Raw genomic sequence first — 26,397 nt, 5'->3', positions numbered from 1 at the left:
TTCATAAAATATTTTGTATCCCTATTTACAAAACCAAATATTATTTAATTGTCAAAACATCTCATTAATCAAGTGTTTGATTGAATTGTGTGAAACCATTGTCTCTGTCTCTGCAATGATATGTCCGCCTAAACCTAATGTCATAACAATTGATGAGTCTATTGACGATTAAATATAATAATAATAATAATAATTGTTTATTAAATATTATTAAATGCAAAGTTATTTTTTTATAAATATATGATAATAACTAACATAATTAATGTACAAAAAATCAAATCCTAACACAAAAAGTAGTGGTTTTTATTGAAATATTAATTACAACAACAAAAAAGTGTTATTTATTTAAAAGTCATATGTATTTGCATTCCGTCCCTTTAAAATGTGGTTAAATTGTTGTTAAATTATTGTTACATTTTTAGAAATATATATATAATTATATGTGTTTTGCTGTTTTATTTTATTTTTATTTGATCTCAACATTATTTAACTGTGTTTTTTCTCTCAAATTATTTCAAAATTAAATATTTTATTTGCTCAACACTTGAAAAAGCTAATTTTTACACATAATTATATTTAACAAATAATAATATTATATCAAAGATTAAAAAAATTATGTTTAAATAATTGATTTTATCATTTAATGAATGCATTCCCTAATCACTGTATTAATCAATTGATTATATTTATTCACTCATTTACAACCAAATCTAATTGATTTGATTTTCAATGTGTTGTTAAACATTAATGAATTTTATTGATATTATTAATAATAATAAAAGTAGTTATAAATTGGTTTAATAAATGATAAGACAAACTGTGGTAACACTATATTGTGTGCGTTGATTGTCACCAATAAAGTCCGTCCCATGTATTTGAATGGCAATTGATATACAAGTATATTATTAGCACAAATGTCCCAAACATTTGAGTCCATTATTTGACGACAATTGAATTAGCCGTTAATTAAATGCCATTTATATTATATATAATTATTTTATTTAGTTTTTTTTCCAAAATCTATGCACTAGTTTTGGTGACTGAAATGATAACATATTTAATGCTAAATGTTATATAGTTTTTAGATATTAAAAAAATAATTAGTGCTATAATTGTTGCTACATTTTAGTGAAACTAATATTATTAATAAGTGATAAAAGACAATAATAATTGAAAAAAAGACACAAACAATGGCCGAACACTCGGAACTGGTATCCGAGATGCCGGTCCTTGAAAAGCTAAGTACTCAGGAGAGGCTTAAGTTGGCCCGAAAGAGACGGACACAACAATTGAAGAAATGGTCACAAAGAGAGAAGGAGTTGAACAGCAAAAGACGCAAATCTGATGCCAAACCCGGGAATAACAAGAAAACCGAATACAAAGTCCATTTTGTGTCATCTGTTATGCTCTTAGAGGCCGCGGCTCGTAATGATGTCGATGAAGGTATTATACAATTAATATATCATTTAAAAATATTTTTATTACAAATTAATATAAATTTATTATCGGTATTTGTTTTATTACTTTTATAGTAATAGTGATTCATAAATTTTATTATTAGTTTTACGATGCTTTTAATTGTTATTTTTTGTATTAAGATATTGTAATTTGATATGATATTAGTGATTTAATTTAACATTTATATGAAAATTTTAATACATTTTTTCTCTAATTTTAATTAGTGAGACGGTTATTGATGTTAGGTGTGAGCTCTGATTCTACCAATGAGGACGGATTAACTGCTTTACATCAGGTATGGCACCTATTATTACATTTTTCTTTTGAATATTTAAAGAGTTTTTTTTTTGTTAATTAAGACAACCGTTTGATTTAAACAATGATATTTAGTTTGTGTCAAAACAAATATAGTCTCATTGTTTGCCACAATCTCTCACTTGAGGCATCACTTAATCTTTAGTGCAAACATCAGTGGTTTTTAGACCTGTTTCTGATGAGTTGACTTAAAAAATGTTTTACTAAATTAATAATTTTAACGATAAATATATATACAGTAGTTTCACTGATAAACTGACAATAATTTTATTGCTTTCGGCTTATGAGACAAAGTTCGTTACATTTTATAATGAGTTATGATTTTGATGTCAAAAAATGTTTTGATTAACATATCTATTCGCTAATGATTTTGTGAATATTTTAAATTATTTAAATATAATAATAATAAATATAATATATTATTATTTTTAGATATATTTCTAAAAAATTGCATATAAAATTAATAATTAATGTATTATTATAGTTTTTAATAATTTATTATATTTAGAGAAATTTTCAAAATGTTTTTATAAGCAACTATTATGCAAACATAATTAGGTTGTATTTTTAAAGTTGTAATAATTATGTTTATAATTTAGTTTATTCATGTTTTTGTGTTAACTGTTTTACTTACTATTAACTCTTATAGCATAAATAGATATGAATTTGAAAAAAGCATCAAATTTTGTAAAAAATATTTAAACGACTGACTGAATGATCGATTTATGAAACTATCAAATCATATATATTTCATTAAAATAGTTAAAATGAATTTCTATTAGTTTAGAGACCTATTTATATAACTATGTTAACTGTTAGTATATTTGTATACTTTTTTGTTGCTTAAAGGCTATGATATATTGTGCCCCAAGAGGTCATAATATAAGAAAGACATTGCATTTTATTCAACTACTAAACGATACCTTTAAGAGTAGTTTAAGTCTAAAACATTTCTTTAAGAGTTCATTACTTCCTATTGTTAATTGAAATTCATAATTATTTGAATGTCATTAACTAAATAAATTAAATGAATTATTTAAACAAACTATTTTTATTGATCACCAATAAATTAAATTTATCTAAAATTGATTTTTTTATATTTAATTTGAAGTGTTGAGAACAAACGGTTATTGTTATTATCATTACTCTCGTTAATAATTATTATATCATATATATAATAATAATATTATTATTATTTTAGTGTATTTATTACTTTAGCATACTATTAGATTACTTATTATTATTATGTTATTTTATAATATAATATATAAATAATAATATGGTTTTTGTTTTATAATGTATTATACTGTATATACAGTATATATAACACACCACACATTTATATACTGCATATAATTTTATGCAAATCAAATTTTATATAATTATAGCAAACGAATCTCTAAATTAAGCATAAAATCAAATGCCCTGTTATTACTAGCCGTATGCAAGGGGTCTCATGTTTAGAGACACAAACACATGCATAACTAAATTGCCATAACTTTCTCATAGATTGTTAGACTATTTTTTATGTGTTGTTGTCTTTCCCAATCACCCCATGAGTCCTATGAGAAGGTGTACTTCATTGAAATTCTCTGTATAATTGTATTAAATAAAAAAGGAGGAAACAGTTTGCGCCCAACCATCACAACAACAATAACAACAGCACATCCCATGTCTTATCTTTATAACTATTACTTGAATTGTATGTAAATTACAAAAATATTTTTTTACGAAATGTTTTTGTAAAATTCAAACTATGAAACAATTCATTAGTTTAGCGAAATAAACTTTAAATAATAGTTATGATAACATGTAATTTAAATGATAAAATTTAAATTAAATTAGACTTAAAAAGTAATCTTGTTATCTGAAAATTTTTAAGTTTATATTTGAAGCGTAAATTTATATATATTTAAAAATAAATTGAAATATTTATTATGTTCATCAATGTTCAGTCATATGAATTCAGGATTATAAATAAATAAATAGTGAATTAAATTAAATTGATTAGAGTTTAGTTAAAGTTATGTTCAATTTTTTTGTCATTACTTTATTATATTGATTTAATTTTGTTTTAGTTTTTTCTTTAAATTAAATACTGATATCAGGATATTATATAAATTTTTTATTAAAAAATTGTTTTTAACTACAATATTCAATACTTATAGGAATAGAGAGAAAGAGAGAGATTTAAAAAGATAATTTTTTTTAATTAGTAAAATAATTTATTGTAAATGATTTATGTAGCATCTATTAGAAGATATATATTGTCAATATTTTTGAAAGTTATTTTTATATTTAAATCTTCGCAAAATTGTCAAAAATTTTAAATGCATAATAATTGTATTTTTAGTACTGTATCTATCATTCATACGGCACACATATAAATAAACTCTAGTGTTGGTGAATACTATTAGTAATTTTTAAAATTAGTTTTTGAAAAATATTTGTGAAATAAACACTACATTTATCTTTTAAAATTATATTTAATTTACTCAATTTTATGTTTAAATTATATCTATAGTTATAATAAGTTTTATATAATACTAAACTAAGGCATTTAAATAACATAAATATGAAATAATTTTTTTATATCATAAAAGTTGTCAAAAACAAAAATAAAATTTTAACATAATCAAGATTTGAATTGATTAGTTTATAATTTTGGGACAACAATAGCTCTAAATTATAAATATTATTATTATTATTATAAATTTAGATTTCCGGCCCAATGTTTTCTTTACTAATTAAGTGTTACTATTTATGTAACATGTAATTGATGTTTATTTAAATTTTTATTTTTATTAAAAATCATCTGATTTTAAAAACTAGATCTCATATAACTTGATGATAGAGTGGTTCTCCGGTTACCTTTTTTTTTATTAATTTTTGTTTGAATGTTTACATCAAATATTTGAATAACAACTTTAATAATAGTATAAATTCAAATACAGGTAAACATAGGAAATTAATTTTTTTAATTAAATTTATATAAAATATAAATAAGATCTTGTAAATCAAAAGTATTAAAAGAAATATTAATCAACTTAATTATTCAATAATAAAACATTAGTTTTAGTATCTATTTTAAAGTTTTAAAATTATCAATTTGGAAAATGTTTAATTTGATAATATTGATAAATGGTTTTTTATCAAGTTTATGACCAAACAGGTATTAGTAATATATAAAAAGTGTAAACTGTTTATATGTTTTTCTAAAATAAATTATAATTTGATAATCATTTATTTTTTAAAAAAATTTGCAGTGTATATTGAATGATAAATTAAAACTAACATTGAATTTATCTGAAAAATAATCAATTTAAATTTTTCATATATTTGTCGACATAATATATATTCAAAAATAAAGTACAAAATTTTCAAAGTTGGCCTTCAATTGGATTTACAGCAAATTTATCATCGGTTGCTTTGCTTCTCATAAATTGAATAAATCATTTCAAATACAGTAGTAAACCTTATTAACCGAAAATATAACTGAAAAATTAGCGAAATTATAGTCAAAATATAAGATATAATTGTTAGTAATTTATTATTTTTAGTAGACCTGTAGACCAAACAATTATAAATTATTAGTGAAGATAATTGTCATTGATTTTAATCTTAGAGGTGAGTCTATAGACTTAATTAATCAAATGTTATGGCAAAATGCTTGACTCTTCATATAATAAATTTGATTTTAAACGACCAAATGCTTTGATGACTTCAAATGTTAATAATTTGCGTCAAAAAAGTAATCACTTCACTTGATTATGATTTCAAATTAATAAAAAACAGTAAAACTAGTCTTATATATATTATAACTAATAATTTACAGTATAAGTAAATTAAATTATAAAATACTAAATTATATTATATATTATAATTATGTTGTATATGTTATGCAATTTAAATGAATTTTATAGTTACATATGTAATTGTATTTATTTATATAAATGGTATTATAAAGTTAATTATAATATAAACATCACAATAGTTTGACACATTTTAATACTTTCACTATACATGTATAGTCTTATAAATTTAATGAATTTACTAATGATATAACAAATGCAATATTTATTATCACTTTTAGGATTTATTTTAAGCTCTAATTTATTGTGGTTTTTATATACAAACTGATACTTTATTTGACGTTTTTAAGCTCTAACTCTTATAATTATTTGTGTATAAAAAGTATTATAAACTCGAAGCCTATTTTAATTACAAGTTTTATTTGGCCATAAAATAAACATTTATTAGATTAAGATCTATAAATAGACTTTTCAAAAGCATATACACCGGGAGTGATAAATGAGAAATTTTAATGCCAAACAACTATTGATTTAAAGATTAAATTGTTAATCACTATTAATAATCAATAAATAAATTTTACTTTCTTTCACTTTTATTAGTGCTGTATTGATGATAGCGAGGATATGATGAAACTATTACTAGATTTTGGCGCAAATGTCAACGCAAAAGATAGTGAACAGTGGACACCATTGCACGCGGCGGCCACTTGTGGTCACTTACATCTCGTTAGATACCTGATCAGCAAGTAATACATTGTTAATACAAATTAGTTGACAATATTTTTAAACTGTTTTTTCTAAATACCTATTCAAAGGGGTGCCGATCTCCTAGCAGTTAATGCCGACGGAAATATGCCTTACGATATCTGTGAGGATGAGCTGACACTTGACTTTATTGAGTCAGAAATGGCTAAAAGAGGTATCACTCAAGATATGATAGACCAAACACGTGCTACCAATGAACGAAAAATGTTAGAAGATCTCAGAAAGTTGGCCGCTTCAGGTCATGACCTCGAATATAGGGATAGTCAGGGCGCCACTCCGGTAGGCGTTACTATTAACTATATATTGTTGCCGATTATATAAATATATTTAATAAATTGATTTGTTTTTTCACCAATAGTTGCACATCGCCGCTGCCAATGGATATATAACTGTTGTTGAGTTTTTATTAGACAATCACGTGTCAACTGATGAATGTGATAACGATCAGTGGCAGGCCATACATGCGGCAGCCTGTTGGGGACACGTATGTCATTATATATATATATATATATATATGACTTTTTCAATGGTTAACTGTCTTTTTATTTCATTTAAATAGCTCGACGTCTTAGAGCTTTTAGTACAAAATGGCTCCGATGTCAACGCCAAGACTAAAAATGGAGAGACACCTTATGATATCTGTGAAGATCCCGAACTTAAAGAACGCATAATACAATTGAAGAATGAATTGGAGACTAAAAAGGCTACGCATCCAAATCGACTGAAGAGGTCGCTCAGTCAGAACACTAGAAGTCATTCAGTCCGCAGGACTAGTATTAGAGAAAAGTCGCAAATTGCCAAAAGAGAGGCTCGAGAAGAGGCTCGTATTCGTCACCAAAAAGAGAGTGAAGTCGACGACGACGACACGCAACAGACATCCGATGCCAAAGATGGTGACACCAGTGACTCATCACCGGCGCCGTCAATTGAACACACTTTGCCAATACATACCAATGGATACGATCCGAACAATGTTATCGATTTGAATAACATTGAGCTTAGAATCGATTCTCACAAGAAGTCTATTGATTCCGATTCAGACGCTTCTTCACAAAACAACATACAGTCGACTCAGTTTGTAAATAATGTCAACAATAAGGAGGCGATTGTTATTAAGAATACGGGTTATACGGATCAGGACAACAAAACAGAGTTAAACATTTTGACCAACTCTACAGAAAGCCAGTCATCACAGTTGGAATCGACCCGAGGGTCTCTATCTGGAGAGTCACTTAAAGTTGAGATTCACGTAACAGTCAACACGTCCAACAACAGCAACAACAACAACATAACGTCATACAATTCGGGCACTTTAGCCGATCTTAAAGAGAAGCGCCGGGAAAAACACCGCAACAGTCTATCTCAGTCTTCATCGTCTGATTCGACGGTCAACCGCATGATTGAACCAAATCGTAGTAATTCAGTGACAACTGTTCCACAAATTAATAATTCATTCAACAATGGCTCGCAATTGAATCATAAATTTGGTTACGAGAGCCCACCATCACCAACGACTAACATAAGGAAATTTAAGGGAAATGCCAGCGATATTGTCGGCGAAACACAAAAGAAAGGATGTTTCGGATGTACTATCGTTTGATGTCATTTTGAAGACACCTTTCACTTCCAACACTACTAAGCATTACATTATATTTCCTCATTTTGTTGGATCACTTCATGTTTATAAAATTTACTAACATTCCTAATGGACTATTACTAAAGATATTTTTTATTCAGTATACCACTTGTGATAGTTATTATTATTATACAGTAATATAAAAAATGTGTAAATATTTAGTTATTATTATTATTATTATTATTACTAATGTTATTATGATGAAACTATAAGTTTTATGATATTTAGGAAATTATATCTAAAAAATTACTATCTAGTAAAACAAAATGTTAATTTTTAATTAAATACTGTAAATTAAATGCACTAGTTTATATAACAATTATATATACAGTATATATATATATGTTTTATGCAAATTTCTAATGGAAAAGTCCTAATATATAAATTAACTAATTCTAAAAATTTATTAATTTTATATAATGATATATTTTGTTAATTTGTAATTTAATTAATAGGACTTTTGCCTCATTAATATAATAATATGTAATTTAATTTTCCAAAAAGCACAGTGTTATTTATGTATAAATAAATAAAAACAATGGTTTACTTATTTAATTAAATAATTAGTAAAATAAAATTTGGTATTATTTATCTGAAATAATTTAATTGACTTCAGATTTTCCTAAATAGAAAAATCGTTTCAATTTTTCTTTGTGTGTTATATTTCAAAACTAATTGCATAAAAGTTTGTTTGTATTAGTTGAATGTGAAGATCCATTAATAATAATTATAATTTTAATTTATTTTGTATTTTTGTGTAATCAGCAACTTAGCTAATACAATTTGAATTATTTATTTATTTTTTTAAGTAATTTATTTATTACAGATTTTTTTTTATAAATCAATAAAATCTATTATACATTTTGTGATAAGTATTGATAATATTATTTAACAACATTTATTTTTAATTCCTTTATTTAATTTCGACTATTTTCACACAAATTATTTTTTTTAATAATATTTAAATATAATTTAAAATTATTATTTATTGTGTGTGTGTGTTAATAGACGAATAACATACAACTCTTCAATAATCTATACAATTAGTTGTTAAAATAATTGTATGCATAGTAATTAATACAGTAATTAATAATTTTTTTTAAACATGTATTACAGTCATGATTACAGGGTTAAGCAGATTTGTCAATAAATTATAAATTTATTTTACAATTAATATATTATTTACACAATAATTAAAAACAATGATATTATTTATTTGATTACAAATATATCGTTGTTTTCTGTCTTTTTTTTTTGTAGATCAGACATCATCGCTGGGCTCTTCGTCTTTCATATTGAAGAAGAATCGTTCAAAAGGCGTCACTTTTCTGGGAATGATTTTATGAAACTTTCTGAGTTCTTCTGCCGGAAACCAAGACGCCTCCTCATCGGGCAATACATGCACTCCAAGTACACGAAGTATTGCGATTCCCGGTATCCATAATACCGACATCAGTATCAATACAAATATGAGTACTGTAGCCCACGGCGGCCACTCCTTATGCTCTGTCATTGCCTTTATTGGTGAATAAAATATATATATATTATTGTTAATTTAGGAAATCATAATGTATTAAACATTTTGTCAGAAATTTTATTGAGAGTATTTCAATTAGTTTTCCCCATAATTACCGGTAAATATTATTAAATAACTATATCTTAATAGTAATATTTATAGTTTTCAAAAACGAAATGCATTAATGATTTAATATAATTTATTGAATATAATATTAACGTTTTATGGACTGTTTTTTATTATTATTAAAAGGTTTTTTGAGTTTTAGTATACTTTTTAAAATTTATCAAAATTTTATATCATATACAATATCAATTTATATATTATATCATATAGTATTATCTTTTATATATATTATGATATACTAAAAATATGAATTATAGATGAGTAATAAACAGTATATTTTTGAGATCAATGTTATGATTTTAGACACTATTTTCTTTCACTTATAGACTTATAGAATTAATATCAACTTTTTTTTTAACAATTGATTAAATTTCTGAAAATAAATTCAATATAAATGTGTCAAATACAGCATATATTTTTGGATACACATTTAAAACATAAATTAGCATAAAATTTAAATTACTAAATAATCCAGGTCAGTTATATCATATATATACATATTATACATTATTTTGGTCAATAAGTAAAGTAAAATATATTACTATAATATATGCTGCTATATATAATAAACATTTAAATAAACATGACTTTACTATTTATTTTGCATTTTAATATACATATTTATATATATATATATATATATATATATATATATATATATATAGAAAGTAAGTTTTAATAAAAAATAAATTACTAGATATTTTAGTAAAACATTTAGTCTTAGTATATGTTATATGTAAAAAATAAAAATTATACACTTTATAATTGATGTATAAATTATTATTATTAAAATTTTATTTATTTATTAACATACAATTTCTCTAAACTCTTCCTTATTTTTGTATTTTTAATATTTTATATATAATTCCATTAAAATAGACGTATTTTCAGTGATATAACTAATCAAAATTATAATTTTATATTTTTATATTACATTAAAAAAGTTTAGTATTACAAAACATGCAGTTATGGCAACAAAAATATTATTGAGAAAACTCTAAGTATTGAGAATTTATTAAAACAAACATTTTATGATATAATTTAACAAATCAATTGAGGCATTAATTTTTTTGGTGAAATCTAATCACTAACAATATTTGTTAGTCGACTCATATATCAATCAATAAATTAACAAAAATATTTCATATTATAATAATAAATGTTTGATAATTTAAGAATCTTTATCTAAGAGTTTTTATCTGAGAATCGATATCACAAATATTAGTATATTAATCAATAATAACAATTAATATATATTTTAGTTTTTTATTCAATATTATTAAAATAAAGTTATATATATATATATAATGTATAAAATATATTGTGAAATATTTTGTATAATTTAGATTGGATTGTGATTTGGATAATTCTGATCTCAAAATTAATTATTATTCAGTTTTAAATTATAACATAAACTTATAGCAATCTATTCTATACTATAAAGTATCTATATATTGTATAAATATATTTTTGATCAATTATTTATAAAATATGATATCAAATATTAAAAATTATATTTAAAAAATCATTTACCGTAAGTGGATTCCAGGCATCATAACCACTACCTTTCGATAGCTTTATGAAACTGGCGATCAATATTGTGGCCATTACTAGTGGCGATAAATATCGCCAACTTTAAGAAAACAGATAACAATTAAAAAATGAAATTAATTTTAATTATATACTACATATGCACAAAACAATTTAGTTTTAATAATATATTATTTATAATAAAACAATACGACTGCAAATTTACAACAACTAATTTATATCCTGCACATATGGTATAAAATTTTTTGGACATAATTTTTAAATACATCGTAAATTTAAAATAAATTTGACAAAAATGATGACAAGCAATAAGCAAAACTATACTTAAATAATAAATAAAAATTATAATAAATAAGTGAATACTTACCAAAATAAGTACCAATGACTGACTCGACGGCCGGTCATTAACTCAATTTCATCACTAAATCTTTATAATAAAAAATTGAAAGAGAAAATCATTTTAAATGGCAAACAATATTAATAAAAATAGTTTTATTATATCCCAAAAACAACAAAACAATGGTTTTTGTTTATACTTTTTAAGTCCATAAACATAGGAGACGGCAATACATTCGCAGAAAGCGACGATAAGTAACGGGAAATTGCCGGCAAAGTCATCGAAAAGTGTGAAAATATAATTTCCAGAGCCGTTACAAAAAATAAGTGAAATAAAAAATGATATCTAAAATAGTAGTTTAATAGAGAGAGAGAGAGAAAAAAAACAATAGCACTTGAAGTCAATCAACTCAAAGATTGAAACCATTTATATATATATTTATATATACCAAACATATGGCACCTATTATTGAAAAAAGAAGAATAAAATAGAAATATTTATATATAAGTCAAAGATTTAAACAAATATTTGATGAAATAATAATAATAATAATAATATTTCACACACTTATAAAGTTTATATATTATATAACAATATATTATTAAAATAAAAGTGTGCGTCAAATGACACAAACAAACAGATGACAGACCTGTGAGGATCTCCTTTCGCAGGTTTGGGAAGAGTTTGAGATCGACTATGGATGTGACCGCTCCCTCCAATGTACCGAATTGGGAGTCAATTCCTATCAATCATTTTCAAAAACAAGCCATTCATTTATCACTTTTAAAATACTATTAGTTGTTAGGATTTTTTGACAACAAAACAGAAAAATCATTAAACACTAGTTTTTTTTATAGAAGAAACTAATAGCGAAAATCTCGTTTCACTAAACATTAAATTTAATAAAATCACAAAATAAATATATCGTATATACTGTATATATAGTGTATATAAAACTTTTAAAAAAATTAAAATGTTTGCTTCAATTAAAAAATGTTTATATTAAAAATCTATTTAAGACTGTATATAAATTTTCTAACTCTATTAGTAATTTTTTTTATTAAAAAAAACTTATAAATTAAAATATCCCTTTCGGTGTAATCTTAATATTTGTTGAAAAGCACTAAACCATTGGTATTTTATATAAAAAGGTTTTGTATAAATTGATAAAAAAGTTTTTTTTCTTCAAATTTCTCACCTAATGTGAAAAGCATTGAAAAGAAGAGAAGCGACCAAAAGGCAGAAATACCAGGAAATTGATTGATAGCGTCAGTGAATACTATAAACGCCAGACCTGTGCCCGAGGCTCCCTATATGTTGATAACACGGTTAGTCTATACAAACTTATTGATATAAATGATAAAATATCAGTTTTATTTGATAGATATATTGCATGCAATTGTATTACATAAATAAATTATGAATTTGAAAATATAATTAATTAATTAGCACATTATATACTACATTATTACATTAATGTTGCAATATTACACTTATATAATATAAATATTAATGATGAATGAAAATTAATACTAAATATCTGCCAGAATTATATATTGCCAAATATATTGATTGAGTGTTTAAGTAATCTGAGAAAATGATATTATAATAATACTGTAGTATAGATACATACATTCACACACTAACACACACACACACACACATAGTCTAAGTTATATTAAGAAACTATATATAATATATATATATATGTTAGACATGCCTTATCCAATTCCTTTTGTAAATCGCATTCAGGAATAATGGGTTGAAGTGTTGTCACATTATATAATGAATTCACAGATAAATCATTTGCCATTATTAGTCTATCTCTTTCTTCTAAACATTGTTTGTGAATATGATTAGCTTTGAATCCTGTATTAAAACAAACTTAAAAAGTTAATATTTTATCACTAAATTGTTTAAGACATTTATAGTAGTGAAATGGGAGAACCTACCCATCACTGAGAAGACAACGATTCCGGCGAACATAGAGGTACCACAATTAGTAAGCGCCACAAATATGGCGTCACGATAGCAGTTGTTGTGAACCGGATTATAGGAGGCAAACGCTATTAGACCGCCGAAGCCCAGTCCCAGCGAGAAAAAGATTTGAGTTCCCGCTTCCAACCAGACAACCGGATCAGATAGCTTTGACCACTATTTGCAACAACAAAAAAAACAAAATAAAAATAGTATTACGTAATAACACAGTATACTGTTATAATTAAAAATAAGTTTTTTTATTTATAGACATTAAGCTTACGTCAGGAGTAAATAGATGTTTAATACCGTCTCCCATACCATCGAGAGTAATGCCGCGGAAGAAAAAGATAATGAGAACCAAATAAGGAAAGGTGGCAGTGATGTACACGACCTGTTCATCCATTACAACAATATTAGACAAACCCTTCAACACTATAACATTATTATCGCCATTAATGGCTTAAATCACTTATAAAAATGTAATTATTTGTATTTAAGTAAAGTATGTTTTTATTATCAATTTATGTTTTATATTTTTTTTTTAATTTGTTCTTACTTTCAGAAATATATAAAAATAATTATTAAAGATATATAAATTGTGGGCAAAACATAACAAAGTATACTGAAAATAGTTTTTATATAAAATTTTGACTAAAATCGCATTTATTATCTAAATATTCTCCTATTATTTTTCCCTATTTTTATTGCATTCAATATTAATATTAATAATAATAAATAAGATATAATAACAAATTATTGTTGCTTTTATTTCTGGTTCACCGCATGTTTGGCAAATAAAATTATAATTTATGTCACTTTTAGTAAATAGCCTATTGATTTGTATTTAGTTTTTATAATCAATGATCTGATATCAAATTCATGGCATGCAATGCCATTGCAGTGGTTAAGGCATAAAAGCGCCCATTTGTCGGCCCATATATATTGTCATAAAATACAAAAATGTGAGGTAAACGATAACTGTTATATGAAAAATGTTTGAACGGATCAATATTTAATGATAACATAAGCACAGACAGTATTATGGCTTGAGATAAATGTTGATATCATCGATAAATAGTTACATCAAAAGCGATAAATTTTTTTCTTAAAATGTTTGAAATATTATAGATATTCTGTATTTCGGTTTTTATTATGCTTTATATGAATTGATTTTATTAAAAGCAAAGTTTGATTTTTTAAAAGCTCAACAATTTTATAATAGTTGTGTATATTTAACAAAATTATAACAAATATTGATAGAAATGCTTGTCATGAAAAAATAGTATTCATATTAAGTAAATAAATAGATATTTTACTATAAATAAAATAGTCATTAAATTAGGAATTTATAAGAATTGTAAGGAATATATGTATATATATATTAAAAGTAGATCTCATTATTTTAAAGCATAAACATAATGACTACACACATAGTGTTTTAAATTGTTTTTTGATTTTGTTTTTATTGTCTGTAAATAAACTATAAAATAAAGTTTTATGTAATATATATATATAAATATAATTAATATTTATTAGAGCAGATTGGTTTGGCATACTTTTCCAGATGAGGCGATCCCTTTAATCATACAACAGTAACATAAGCACCAGGAGATCATTAGGCAGATAGCGATACTTATGTTGAAACTTTCCGGTTCGTTAATGTCCGATGAGATGTCCAAAGTTGTCCGGTACCAGAAATATTGAGTCGGACTGCTTTTCTAATGGGTTTTCATAAAACAAAAAAACAAAAACAATATATAAATATTAATTAAATAATCATTTGTTTTTTGTTTACTGATATTTGCTAATCAAACTCTTAAAGTAAGTATAACTAAATGACTAAAACACAAAAACAATGATATTTTGTATTAGTTTGTAGACATAACAATTGAATTTAGCAAATGTCAATTGGATCGTTAAACTTGTAATATATTAAACTAAATTTTTTTTCAGTGGTCTAAATAATATTTAAAATATTATTATTATTACTTCAATACTATAACAATGTTGATGAAGTGATATTCAGAATATTCATTGTATACAAGTAAACCTTATATTATCTAAAGTATATAACTTTATATAATTTGTTATATAAATTGCATTTAGATTTAACAAAAAAATAGTATTGTAATCATAATTGAGATTAAAACTTGACATAAAAATAATTACTATATTTTTATAATACAATTCTTTTATTTTGCTTTAATTTACTATTATGTTAACTAATTTTAATTTGTAATTAATCTTTAGAAAGTAATTATATATTATTTCATATTTTTTTTTGTGAAAATCAAATTAATGCATTATTTGGTATTAACTAACTCATAGTGTTTGTGATTAATTATTTTTGTCTTGTTTTTTATATATTAATGTAGTCTTAAAAAATAAAATATTTGTTGTAATATTTACACAAAAATTAAATTAATGTAATAATTTTATATGAATCAAACATTTTCATAAGTAATTTAGTTATATTTTTGGTTATATTTTGCAATCGATTAACATTTACTATAACATACATTATAAGAATAAAACCATTTTTATAACATTTATCAAACTTTGGTTAAGTCTCACCCAATGTCAGACCGTATATATTATATAAGATATATATAAAAGTAATATTTAATCTGATTTTTAGACCTTAAAACAATATTTCAAACACAAAATACATAAAATACTAAAAAACAATGTTTTCAATATTTTATTTTTTGACATATATGTGATAATACTTGTATTTTAAAAAATCAAATTATAGTATTATCTTTGAATGTAAACTAACATTGTTTGTCATATTTATCTTTTTTGTTTCTATATATAATTATTGTGTATCACTTTGAGTTGACTTTATTTTAGACTTTATTTTAGAGATTCAGTGAAATCAATAATCCGCATAATTATGACATCTTTAATAAAAAAAATATAAATGATTTACAATTAAGTTTGTATTCAAATTTTAAAAATTTATTTTTCTATATTAAAAATTGTCTGAAAACTGCTAATCATTTAATACAAAAAAGTATTTTATTTAGAATTGCACTAAACTATTAAATAATTTTTAAAAAACTTAAATCTTGAGATAAAAATTATAATTTATAATTTATTTAATAAATATTTTTAAAAAATACAAACTTTATGTGTTTATCACTAATTATATTAAGTAGTTTTATTCAATTTGTAAGATAATTCAATATATCATAGTTGTCGACCACTTACAGTTAGAGATAGGCAAATAGAAATTTCTAATAAATTTCTCTAAGAAAATTTCTAGAAAGTTTCTTAGAAACAAATTTCTATAGAAATTTTACTTTATCATTATATACTATGGGATCCTCATATCTATAGCTATTGTAATACTGTACTAATGAAACATAATATATACCACACACTAGTACTGTATATTAATGGGATTCTTATTTATAAAATTATTTACTTTTTTTGTAAAATTATATTTATAATTGAATTTATTTTAATGTAATTAAGTGAATTAGTTTTTTACTTTGAATATTAATTAAAATAATAATAATAATAATTTGTTAATATTTATAGTTATAATGAAGTGTTTTAAAATAACAAATATCGAGACAATGAAATTAATAATATTGTGATCCTATAGACACAAATTTCTCTAATATTTTAGAAATTTCTCTTTTATTTTGTCAACTCTACTTATAGTATATACTGTACTATACTCTATAGATTACAGTACAATATAGATAAAGGCGTGTAAAAGGGATAAAAGCTTTTCACTTAATAATAAAAAGCACTATTATTTGCACTCATACTATAGTTTCTTGTGATTTGTTAACTATATTAGTTAACTATAACTTATATATAAATTGTAAATTATATATAAATAAAACTAGAATATTCATATTAACAAAAAACTTGACTAATTGAATTGAATTTGAATTAATGATTTTTAATATATACCTATATATTATATATACCATTACTATTGAGCTTAATTTAACTATGATATTAAAGTATAGTATGTTTTCTCTAGAGTATAATACTGTATACAGTATACTAAAGTAAATGTAATATAAATAAAATGGATTTTAAACGAAAAGTTTTTTAGATGACAACATTTTTATTATTTCAAAAAAAATTTGCTTCAAGACTTAAAATAGAATAAACTATATATTCATAAAATTTATTTTTAATTTGACTTTTTTTTAAAAAGGAATGTAAATATAGTGTCACTAATATTATATAGTATTTATTTAACTTAAATTTGTCACAAATTGTATAATGAAACAGATGACGGATTTAACAATTAACTTCATTTGAATGAATACTACTGTATAAACATATACAACAAAAGATATTAGTTATGAATAGTTATTTATCTTTAATATTATAATTCAAGTATTAAAACATTTGCATTAAAATTAATTTTATAATTTTAATTAGTTTTAATTTGATTAATATTTAATTCTACAGTAATTGAGAAAAAGATATATTAGCACAAAAAAATAGAAAATTCTGAGAAACTCTGAGAAATTTTCTAAAATTAAATTGTTATTTAATAGTATTTCACTTAATTTTAGATTAGTTAGATTAGATATATCCCTTATGTATAATTTGTCAAATTTTAGTTTTTGTCAAATAATCTTATTTTTGTTGTGTGTAATAGAAAATCTTTTATTGTATCAAAAGTTGACGAAATCAATAAATGCCACATTTTTGTCAAAACAACTATATATATATATATAATATGTTTCGTTTTTTCAACATTTAATAAATAATTATTTGTATCAATTGGAGTTGTAAGTCAAATGATAACTAATAAAATTTTTTAGAAACTTAATTTAAAAATTTACTTATTGTAAGCTTATTAGAATTTTCAATATATATATATATTCTTTTATATATAAATTATTTATGTAAATTATTAGTTGATATTATTAACAAAACAATTTATATTAATAATAAACAAAATTAGTGTTTTAAAAATACATGAAATTGTTCAATTAATGATCAGAGATCTGCTATTTTGTGATAATAAAGATAAATTTTATGTTAGATTTGCACTATAATACTGTATATTAATATACAATAATAATTAATTGAGATTAATTTACCAATAAATAAAATAATAATAGCTATAATCTTTATACAGTAGTATCGGATATTTATAAGTTATTTAAATTATTAATAATAAAAATTATTGTATTAACATCTTAAGTATTTTAAAAATAAGTTTATTAAATACAATTTAAAGCGTCTTTTATTAAAATTTAATATTATGTTTAGAGAAATGAATTATATGAATAAATAAATATGAATAAAATAAATTTAACAATTTAATTCATTGATAATTTCTTTAAAAAACATTGAAAAAAATGTTTTATAATTTTTAAATTTATAATATTTGTTTTGTTTTTATTATATATTAATTCTCCATATTATATTCATTATATGAACTAAAAATAATTTTTAAAAATATAATGTATCACTTATTTAATTAAATACTTATTATTTAATTATATTTACAAAATCTAATATATTTTTAATATATTTAAATATTTTTTTTTATTAATATGAAAATAAATATTTAATTTAAGTATTAAATAATTAAATAGTATTAATGTTTAGAATTAAGTAATATTATAATTAATATTAATGTTAATACTCCACTATTTATATGATAATTTACATTAGCATATGTACTGTATTTAAATAAAAATATATCATAATTTTGAAATGTCAACAAAACTATTAAGTCATATAAAATTATACACTAAATCATAATTAAATGTGATCTAATAAATTAATTTAATAATCAATAAATAATGATTATTATTATTATATAATTTTAAAGGTTAAATGTTGAATTTTATAAAAATTTACATTAATTTGTATAATGGTTTATACATGTTTATACCGTTTATAATTTTTATGATCAAATTATAGGTAAAACAATGATATAATACTATACATTAGCGCAAACACACGTACAGTATATTAAATGACTATAAAATAAAAGGATAACTAACTTCACATTCTGGTTGCTTTACAAATGAGTCGTTGTTTAATTTGAGTGGTGGACAGTCAGTCCACGGTAACGGCATTTTGAAGCTGTGGTAAAAATAAAATATACACCAAGCGATGATTGTGTTGTAATATAGGGCCACATTGAATGAGACGACAGCACTGGCCAGACCTATGCCGCCCGCATAGACTGATATCAAATTCCAGGCACCGATAGCACCCTTACGTAATCTCTGGCCAATGGCTAACTCCAAGTAAAATACGGGAATTCCTTCTACGGCTAGCATTATAAAGTATGGTATGAGGAATGCACCTAATAATTGATTAGAAAATTTTTATCTTTATATCATTTACTGTATTATTAGCCATAATATTGTCGTAAAAATTAATTGATAAACAGTTCAGACAAATACCTCCGCCATTCTTTTGGGCCAAATATGGGAATCGCCAGACCTGTAGTCACAATATTTATCAAATATTATGTTATTATTATTATTATATCTAAAAACTTTTAGTATAAATTTATAACTAGTATACAATATATTATAAAATTGTGTCAAAAAAAATACTAAATATTTTTCTCACACATAAACCTATTTATGCAAATATAATGTAATTTACTGTATTTTTTCTCTAAGATAATATACAGTATATATATATATATATATTATAAATATAATGCAACTTTACTTTTATATAAAAAATATATATATCACTCAATTTATGATATGAGATGAGCTCTGAATAATTAATCTCAAGATCTTTCTCGCTATCGATCGATAACTGATATTTGATATCTGTTTTTTAAGTCAACTGTTTCAACAATTTCATACATTGTTGCAGACAGATAAACACAAACACACACACATACACACATACACATACACACATACACACATACACACATACACACATACACACATACACACATACACACATACACACATACACACATACACACATACACACATACACACATACACACATACACACATACACACATACACACATACACACATACACACATACACACATACACACATACACACATACACACATACACACATACACACATACACACATACACACATACACACATACACACACATACACAAACACACATAGACACACACACACACACACACACACACACACACACACACACACACACACATACATACATACACACACATACACACACACACTTATATTGATAATAATAATGCGATTATATCATTAATGCACTACAGGATTGGTGACACAATTGTCTTAACAGTGAATTCCTTTAGTTTCTATGATATCTATCCTTTTATATGAGTTATAACTTCTAATAAATATAATTTCTTTAAGATTATTAACTCATTGAAGTGAAACTAAGATGAAAACACTTTTATTGAATTGTCTAATCTGATAGTCATTTACACCATAAATAAAATGAATGCCATTGTTATCTCTAACTAATAGATTCTAACATTATTATTATTATCAACTTTCTCTCTATTTATTTAATTACATAATATATTAATGTTTTATAACAATAAATTATATAATTCTTTATCATGTATTGTTAAAAACATATTGTCTATTAGTATATATATACTGTATATATATATATATATATTAATACAGTATCAGTATATTAAATGACTTTTTTTGATGAAAAACTCACTAATTTGTAAACAACAACTGTTTTAATATATTGTTTTTCCTTTAAACTAAAAATCATTATTTACTTATAAACAACACAAAAATGTTTCATTAAATTCTGGATTATTTTTTTGCTACATTTGTAAGTCAAGTCAATCGATTAAATGTTGTGTTTCTTCGTAAACTATATACAATAGTTAGAGTATATATAAAATTTTATATAACTTTTTTTGCAAACTATTTTTCATTGAGAGTTATGCTCTTTTTAGTAGTAAAATGTGAAATGAAAGGGAAAGTTATGAGTATTTGAGAGAAAAAAATATAAGCAAAATATTAGAAGAAAAAATAGAAAGAAATAACATTTAATTTGGATTAATGTCTTAGTGTCAGAAAATCCAAGATTTTCTTCATTGAAAATAAAATATTGATAAAAAATTTTACTAAAAATTATTATTAGTTTTTTATATGTTATATACAAATATAAATTTCAATAAAAAAAAGTTTCCTCATTTTGCTACACTTCAAATAACATAATATCTTTCAATTATACATTTTCAAAAAATAATACATTTAAGTGACTATAAAATCTCAATCATTAAATGTTAATCACAATAAAGATAACAATAATTGTTTCGTAAAATAACAAAAAAAAACATAATTAAGTTTTTTGTTATTTTAAAATGTCTTTTTATTGAATAGTTTTTTTCAGTAAAAGTTATGTTATAAAAAATGAGCGATTAAATGAAAAATACAAATAAAATATTTTTTGATCAATAATTTTGTTCAACAAATAACAAAAAGTCACCAGAAATTTACATTTCCGAGTCCGACCGCGTATCCGATGGTGGCCAACATAAACTGCAGTTTGCTGTCCCACGACTCCCGGCCGTCTTCAGGATCGGCCAAGAAGTGTCCCTTATCGTCGGCCACTGCCATATCTGCAGTCATTATTTTTGAAGGCTTTTTTTATTTGGTGTAAAAAATAAATATAATGAATGAATAGATAGAAGATTTTCAGTTCAAAAAAGTCAATGAATCACAATAACAACAATAAGACTTTTGGTGTGAAAGCAGAAAAAAGTAGAGAAAACAGAAAAAGAAAGAAAGAAAGAGAGAGAGAGAGAGAGAGAGAGAGAGAGAGAGAGAGAGACCATAAAAGTGATTACATAAAGACATTATAAGACTTACAGTTATATTGCTGTCAATGCTAGTGCTATCGTCATCGTCTTCAAAGGCGACATTAGTGGTGCCATAACTCATAGGTCTGCCGTTTTCCATAACCAACCGCCCCTTCAGTTCCCTTAACTCCAATTTTTCGCCGATTGGGAGTTCACTACGCGATTGTTGTCTCCGCACAATATTATGCATTGTGTTAATCAATTGATTTATTTATTTGTTACTCAAATAAAAGCTTAATTATAGTGTATTTAGCGTTTTTCTCTCTCTCTTTTTCTTAAACTTTTCTCAATATATTTATTTCATTGTTTATTCAAAAATTAATTATCACTTATTATTTTTTAAAGATAATTATCATTAATATATTTTTTTGAATAAAAGCTAATAATTAGTTTTACAACAAATAATTGTTCTCATTTCTACATATTATTACTATATAAAGATATATATATTGAGATATAATATAATATTAATAAAATTGATCGAAGTCTTATTACTATTGAAAATAACAACAATGTTTATACAAATTTATATATTTATATATTGAAAACACACATTAATCCAAAAATCTATACATCAATCAATATTTGCTACACAACTAATATCTTTATTATTAGATCATATATAAACTGATTGAATATTTATTTAGATATATTAGTATTCACTAAATTTATATACACACTATATAATAGTTCTATAAAATCCAATAATTTTTTTTTGTATCATTTAATGCCAAACCATCACGTAATCAATCTATAAAAGAGTGGGAGTATAAATAGTTTATATTAATTAAGTTAAAAAGTTTTTTCCAAAAAAATATAGCCAAAAATTATTATTATTATTTTTATTAAGTGATGCAAAACTAATCAAATAATCAAAGCGTTTAGAAAGTGGACTCACTTATTAAAGTGTCAACATATCAGACATTACCACCAAAAAAAAAAACAATTATTTTATTGTGTGTATTGAATAGTGTTTTGATTGAGAAAAAACAAAATCATGACTACAAATAAAGATATAAATAAAAGGCAGCAAAAAAGTCTATTAGATATCCAATATATGAGTGATCACTAAATTGTGATTTTGGCGTCTCTCAAGAGATTGTATGTGTAGTTGTGTGTGTGTGTGTGTGTGTGTGTGTGTGTGTGTGTGTGTGTGTGTGTGTGTGTGTGTGTGTGTGTGTGTGTGTGTGTGTGTGTGTGTGTGTAAGTGTGAGGGAGAGTTACCTCTATTGATATCTTCAAACAAAAAATAAAAATTATAAACAGAAAAATAACAAAAACAAACGTTAAATATATATATATATATATATATATATATATATATATATATATATATATATAGTAAAAACATGAAATATAAAAAAATAATGCACTTTTATAATGAAAGCTTACAATTGAACATTAGATGTAGTGATGGATGACATTGTGATCACATCTATCACATCCCATGCAATACTCATACGGCACCAGAACTTTATGTCAGTACTGTTTTTTCCATTCACTGTCCAAATATAACTAAAAATTTTTATTATTTATTTTTATTTATGTCTTCACACAACTTTTTATGTTAGTATCAAAATATAAAAAACAACTCAATATATTGCATACATGAAAATATATCAAACAAAAAATTTTATTTTCAATGATTTCACTATTTTATATATATATTATATTTTTTGTGAGTTTATAATATAAGATCATTTTTTTCTCCACTTAAATACTTCATGTTTTTAAAACTATAGTCCAAACTCACTCATAATTCAAGCGTGACTTTTATTGACTTTCTATTAATAATATGACATACTTTTATTATTATTATTAATATAATATATAGAAATTTATATTATTGTATATACAATAATTGAATTCTGTATTCAATTTGGTTCATCTCAGCTAAAAATTACTGACAAATATAATATTGGTTTTTGTATTTAGTTGTCATATTATATCATATGATTCATATAATATAATGTATAATATTTACAATAATACAATATAAACAAACAAAAATAACTTTATATATATTATTCTATATATTCTTGCAGTGAATCGAAAACTATATTTTATGTGAATTTATATGATATATGTATAAAAATTTTTTAAAAATATCAAAAAATAGATACTGTTTAATATTGTTTATGAAAAAATTGCACAAAACTTATAGTTTTTGGATATTAAAAACAATTTTTTTTGTGAATAAATCGATGATTTCATGATGTAAACAATTGATGTGACTGTTATTATGTTTATATAAAAGATACTGTATTTGCAAAATTGACAATTTTGTTTGATATCAAATATTTGTCTCAAATATTTTTCCAATAGCTTTTTTTCTGACACACCATTACACTTAATATTATAAATTTACCATAAAATCTAATTAATTTAATTAATTTACCAAACATACTATATTTATTATATAAATAATTAAAATTGTTATTTTTCTAACATTTATCATATATCAACAAAATTAAATAAATTGAAATTTTTAATTTGACAATTTTTTTCATAAATAGATAAATTTCGATACAATTATTTCATTAAAACATAAAAAAATAAATTACTATATAAATTATCAGTGAGTATGACATAAATTTAAAATAATTGATAGTTTAATATTTAATATTATTTTAATATAATTGTATCCATAAAATAATAATTTTTTAATGAAATATATTGCAATAAAATATAATGTTAAAATGAAATTTTTTGTTAAATGGTGTATAGAGTAATAGTATTAAACAATTTTATATTTTAGACATTTGTTTAGTACATTTAATAATTGCATAGTATTTCATTTTTGAATTTATTTACACTGAATATACTAAAAAAAATATTTTTATAATATTTTTCTTATTATTATAAAAGTCATATTAAATAATTGAACAATAACATTAAAACATTTGTCACAATATATTTTCATACAAAATTATTAAAATAAATGTATTATATATAATATTCTGATTTATATTTATATCATTTTCAAATAATATAATTTAAAAAAGTTTTATCAAATAAAACAATATTTTTAAATAAAATGTTTAACATTGATTTTTTGTCCATTTTTTTGATTAAATTAAATTAAGACTTCTGTATTTGATATATTAAACAAAATATAATGAATAAAAATTGAAAGTTTAACTGTCATTTTATGTAATATATTTAGATATTTGTATAACAAATAGTTGATATAGTAATACCGTATGTCATATTGTTTAAGTCACCCATTTATGTTAAATTTGATGCATACTGTATACTGTATAAAGTAGTAATGTTTAGATAATAGTAAAAATGCACCAAAATTGACATAAAATGTATATTAAAAAACATATTATGACAAACATTAGCGACAACTTTAAAACCCAAGAAAAAATTGAGTGTTTTTGAAATATATTATTCATTTGACTGTTTTATAAAAATAAAAATATAATTAAACTGATATAACAGTTAAAATTATTTGCAAACTGTCTGTTAAATAATGAGATCAACTTTATTCTAAAATTTATTATATATTTTTTAATAAATCAGTTTATTATTATTATTATTATACAATAGTTAAAATTTTCTATACGTTTTATTGCAAATGTAATGTTAAAAAATTTTTATTAGATTTGACTGAAAAAATTCTGAATCACTATTCATACAATAATTTTATGAAATATCTCTTTTGAAATCATTTTATTTAAAGATTTACTTATATGTTAGCGATATTGATATTCTTGTATAATATTTTATACTCTATAAACTATTTTATAAAATAATGTATCAAAAACTTTTTTTAATAAATTTTAATTGATTTGTTTACTCAGTTTATTATAATTTAATTGTTATATTTAATACATCAAATTTCATTGCATTAAAAATAATTTTCTATCATTGATTAATTATAACTAACATTATGAGATAAAATTTAATTTTTAACTTTTGTCATAAAAATCAAATTTAATTAATAAGTTAAAATTTTTGTTGATTAAATGAGTTATTGATAAATTTAAAATTAAATTAGATTTTATATAAATTATTGAAAATTTATTGAAAATATTATTTTATAATTAAAAAGTCATTAATAATATTAATATTTG

At 22.6% G+C, this 26,397-nt stretch overlaps 2 protein-coding genes across 2 annotated transcripts; one reads left to right on the top strand and one right to left on the bottom strand.

The window, feature by feature from the left end:
- Positions 1-1,115: 1,115 nt before the first annotated feature.
- On the top strand, positions 1,116-8,124 carry LOC128963025 (protein phosphatase 1 regulatory subunit 16A-like). The gene is made up of 6 exons (XM_054309490.1): positions 1,116-1,443; positions 1,683-1,753; positions 6,186-6,331; positions 6,401-6,629; positions 6,709-6,834; positions 6,910-8,124. The coding sequence occupies exons 1-6, from the start codon at positions 1,191-1,193 to the stop codon at positions 7,948-7,950; spliced, it is 1,866 nt and encodes a 621-aa protein (XP_054165465.1). The 5' UTR covers positions 1,116-1,190; the 3' UTR covers positions 7,951-8,124.
- A 1,113-nt stretch (positions 8,125-9,237) lies between these two features.
- Positions 9,238-22,585, bottom strand: LOC128962699 (sodium-dependent neutral amino acid transporter B(0)AT3-like). Its single transcript, XM_054309101.1, has 15 exons — positions 22,326-22,585; positions 21,954-22,097; positions 19,904-19,943; positions 19,496-19,803; positions 15,053-15,214; positions 13,777-13,887; positions 13,469-13,670; positions 13,237-13,385; positions 12,715-12,826; positions 12,166-12,258; positions 11,965-11,978; positions 11,716-11,861; positions 11,547-11,606; positions 11,162-11,261; positions 9,238-9,502 (listed from the first exon to the last, which is right to left on the bottom strand). Exons 1-15 carry the CDS (start codon positions 22,503-22,505, stop codon positions 9,248-9,250), a joined length of 2,076 nt encoding a protein of 691 aa, XP_054165076.1. The 5' UTR covers positions 22,506-22,585; the 3' UTR covers positions 9,238-9,247.
- Positions 22,586-26,397: the final 3,812 nt, after the last annotated feature.

Source organism: Oppia nitens, unplaced genomic scaffold, assembly GCF_028296485.1.
Source record: "Oppia nitens isolate AA-2021 unplaced genomic scaffold, nextdenovo-longstitch-racon4-pilon3 scaffold6_pilon_pilon_pilon, whole genome shotgun sequence".
In the NCBI taxonomy this organism is placed as follows: domain Eukaryota; kingdom Metazoa; phylum Arthropoda; class Arachnida; order Sarcoptiformes; family Oppiidae; genus Oppia; species Oppia nitens.
The sequence above is the reverse complement of the archived record's forward strand: the minus strand, read 5'-3'. Positions and strand labels throughout refer to the sequence as shown.

Excerpts from the sequence above, each read along its gene's own strand:
- LOC128963025 (XM_054309490.1), top strand. The coding sequence starts at position 1,191 with ATGGCCGAACACTCGGAACTGGTATCCGAGATGCCGGTCCTTGAAAAG. Across the intron at positions 1,754-6,185 it reads GATTAACTGCTTTACATCAG|TGCTGTATTGATGATAGCGA; the intron begins GTATGGCACCTA and ends CACTTTTATTAG. Across the intron at positions 6,332-6,400 it reads GTTAGATACCTGATCAGCAA|GGGTGCCGATCTCCTAGCAG; the intron begins GTAATACATTGT and ends ACCTATTCAAAG.
- LOC128962699 (XM_054309101.1), bottom strand. The coding sequence starts at position 22,505 with ATGCATAATATTGTGCGGAGACAACAATCGCGTAGTGAACTCCCAATC. Across the intron at positions 12,259-12,714 it reads TTCAATGCTTTTCACATTAG|GAATTGACTCCCAATTCGGT; the intron begins GTGAGAAATTTG and ends AATGATTGATAG. Across the intron at positions 9,503-11,161 it reads ATGCCTGGAATCCACTTACG|GCAATGACAGAGCATAAGGA; the intron begins GTAAATGATTTT and ends TCACCAATAAAG.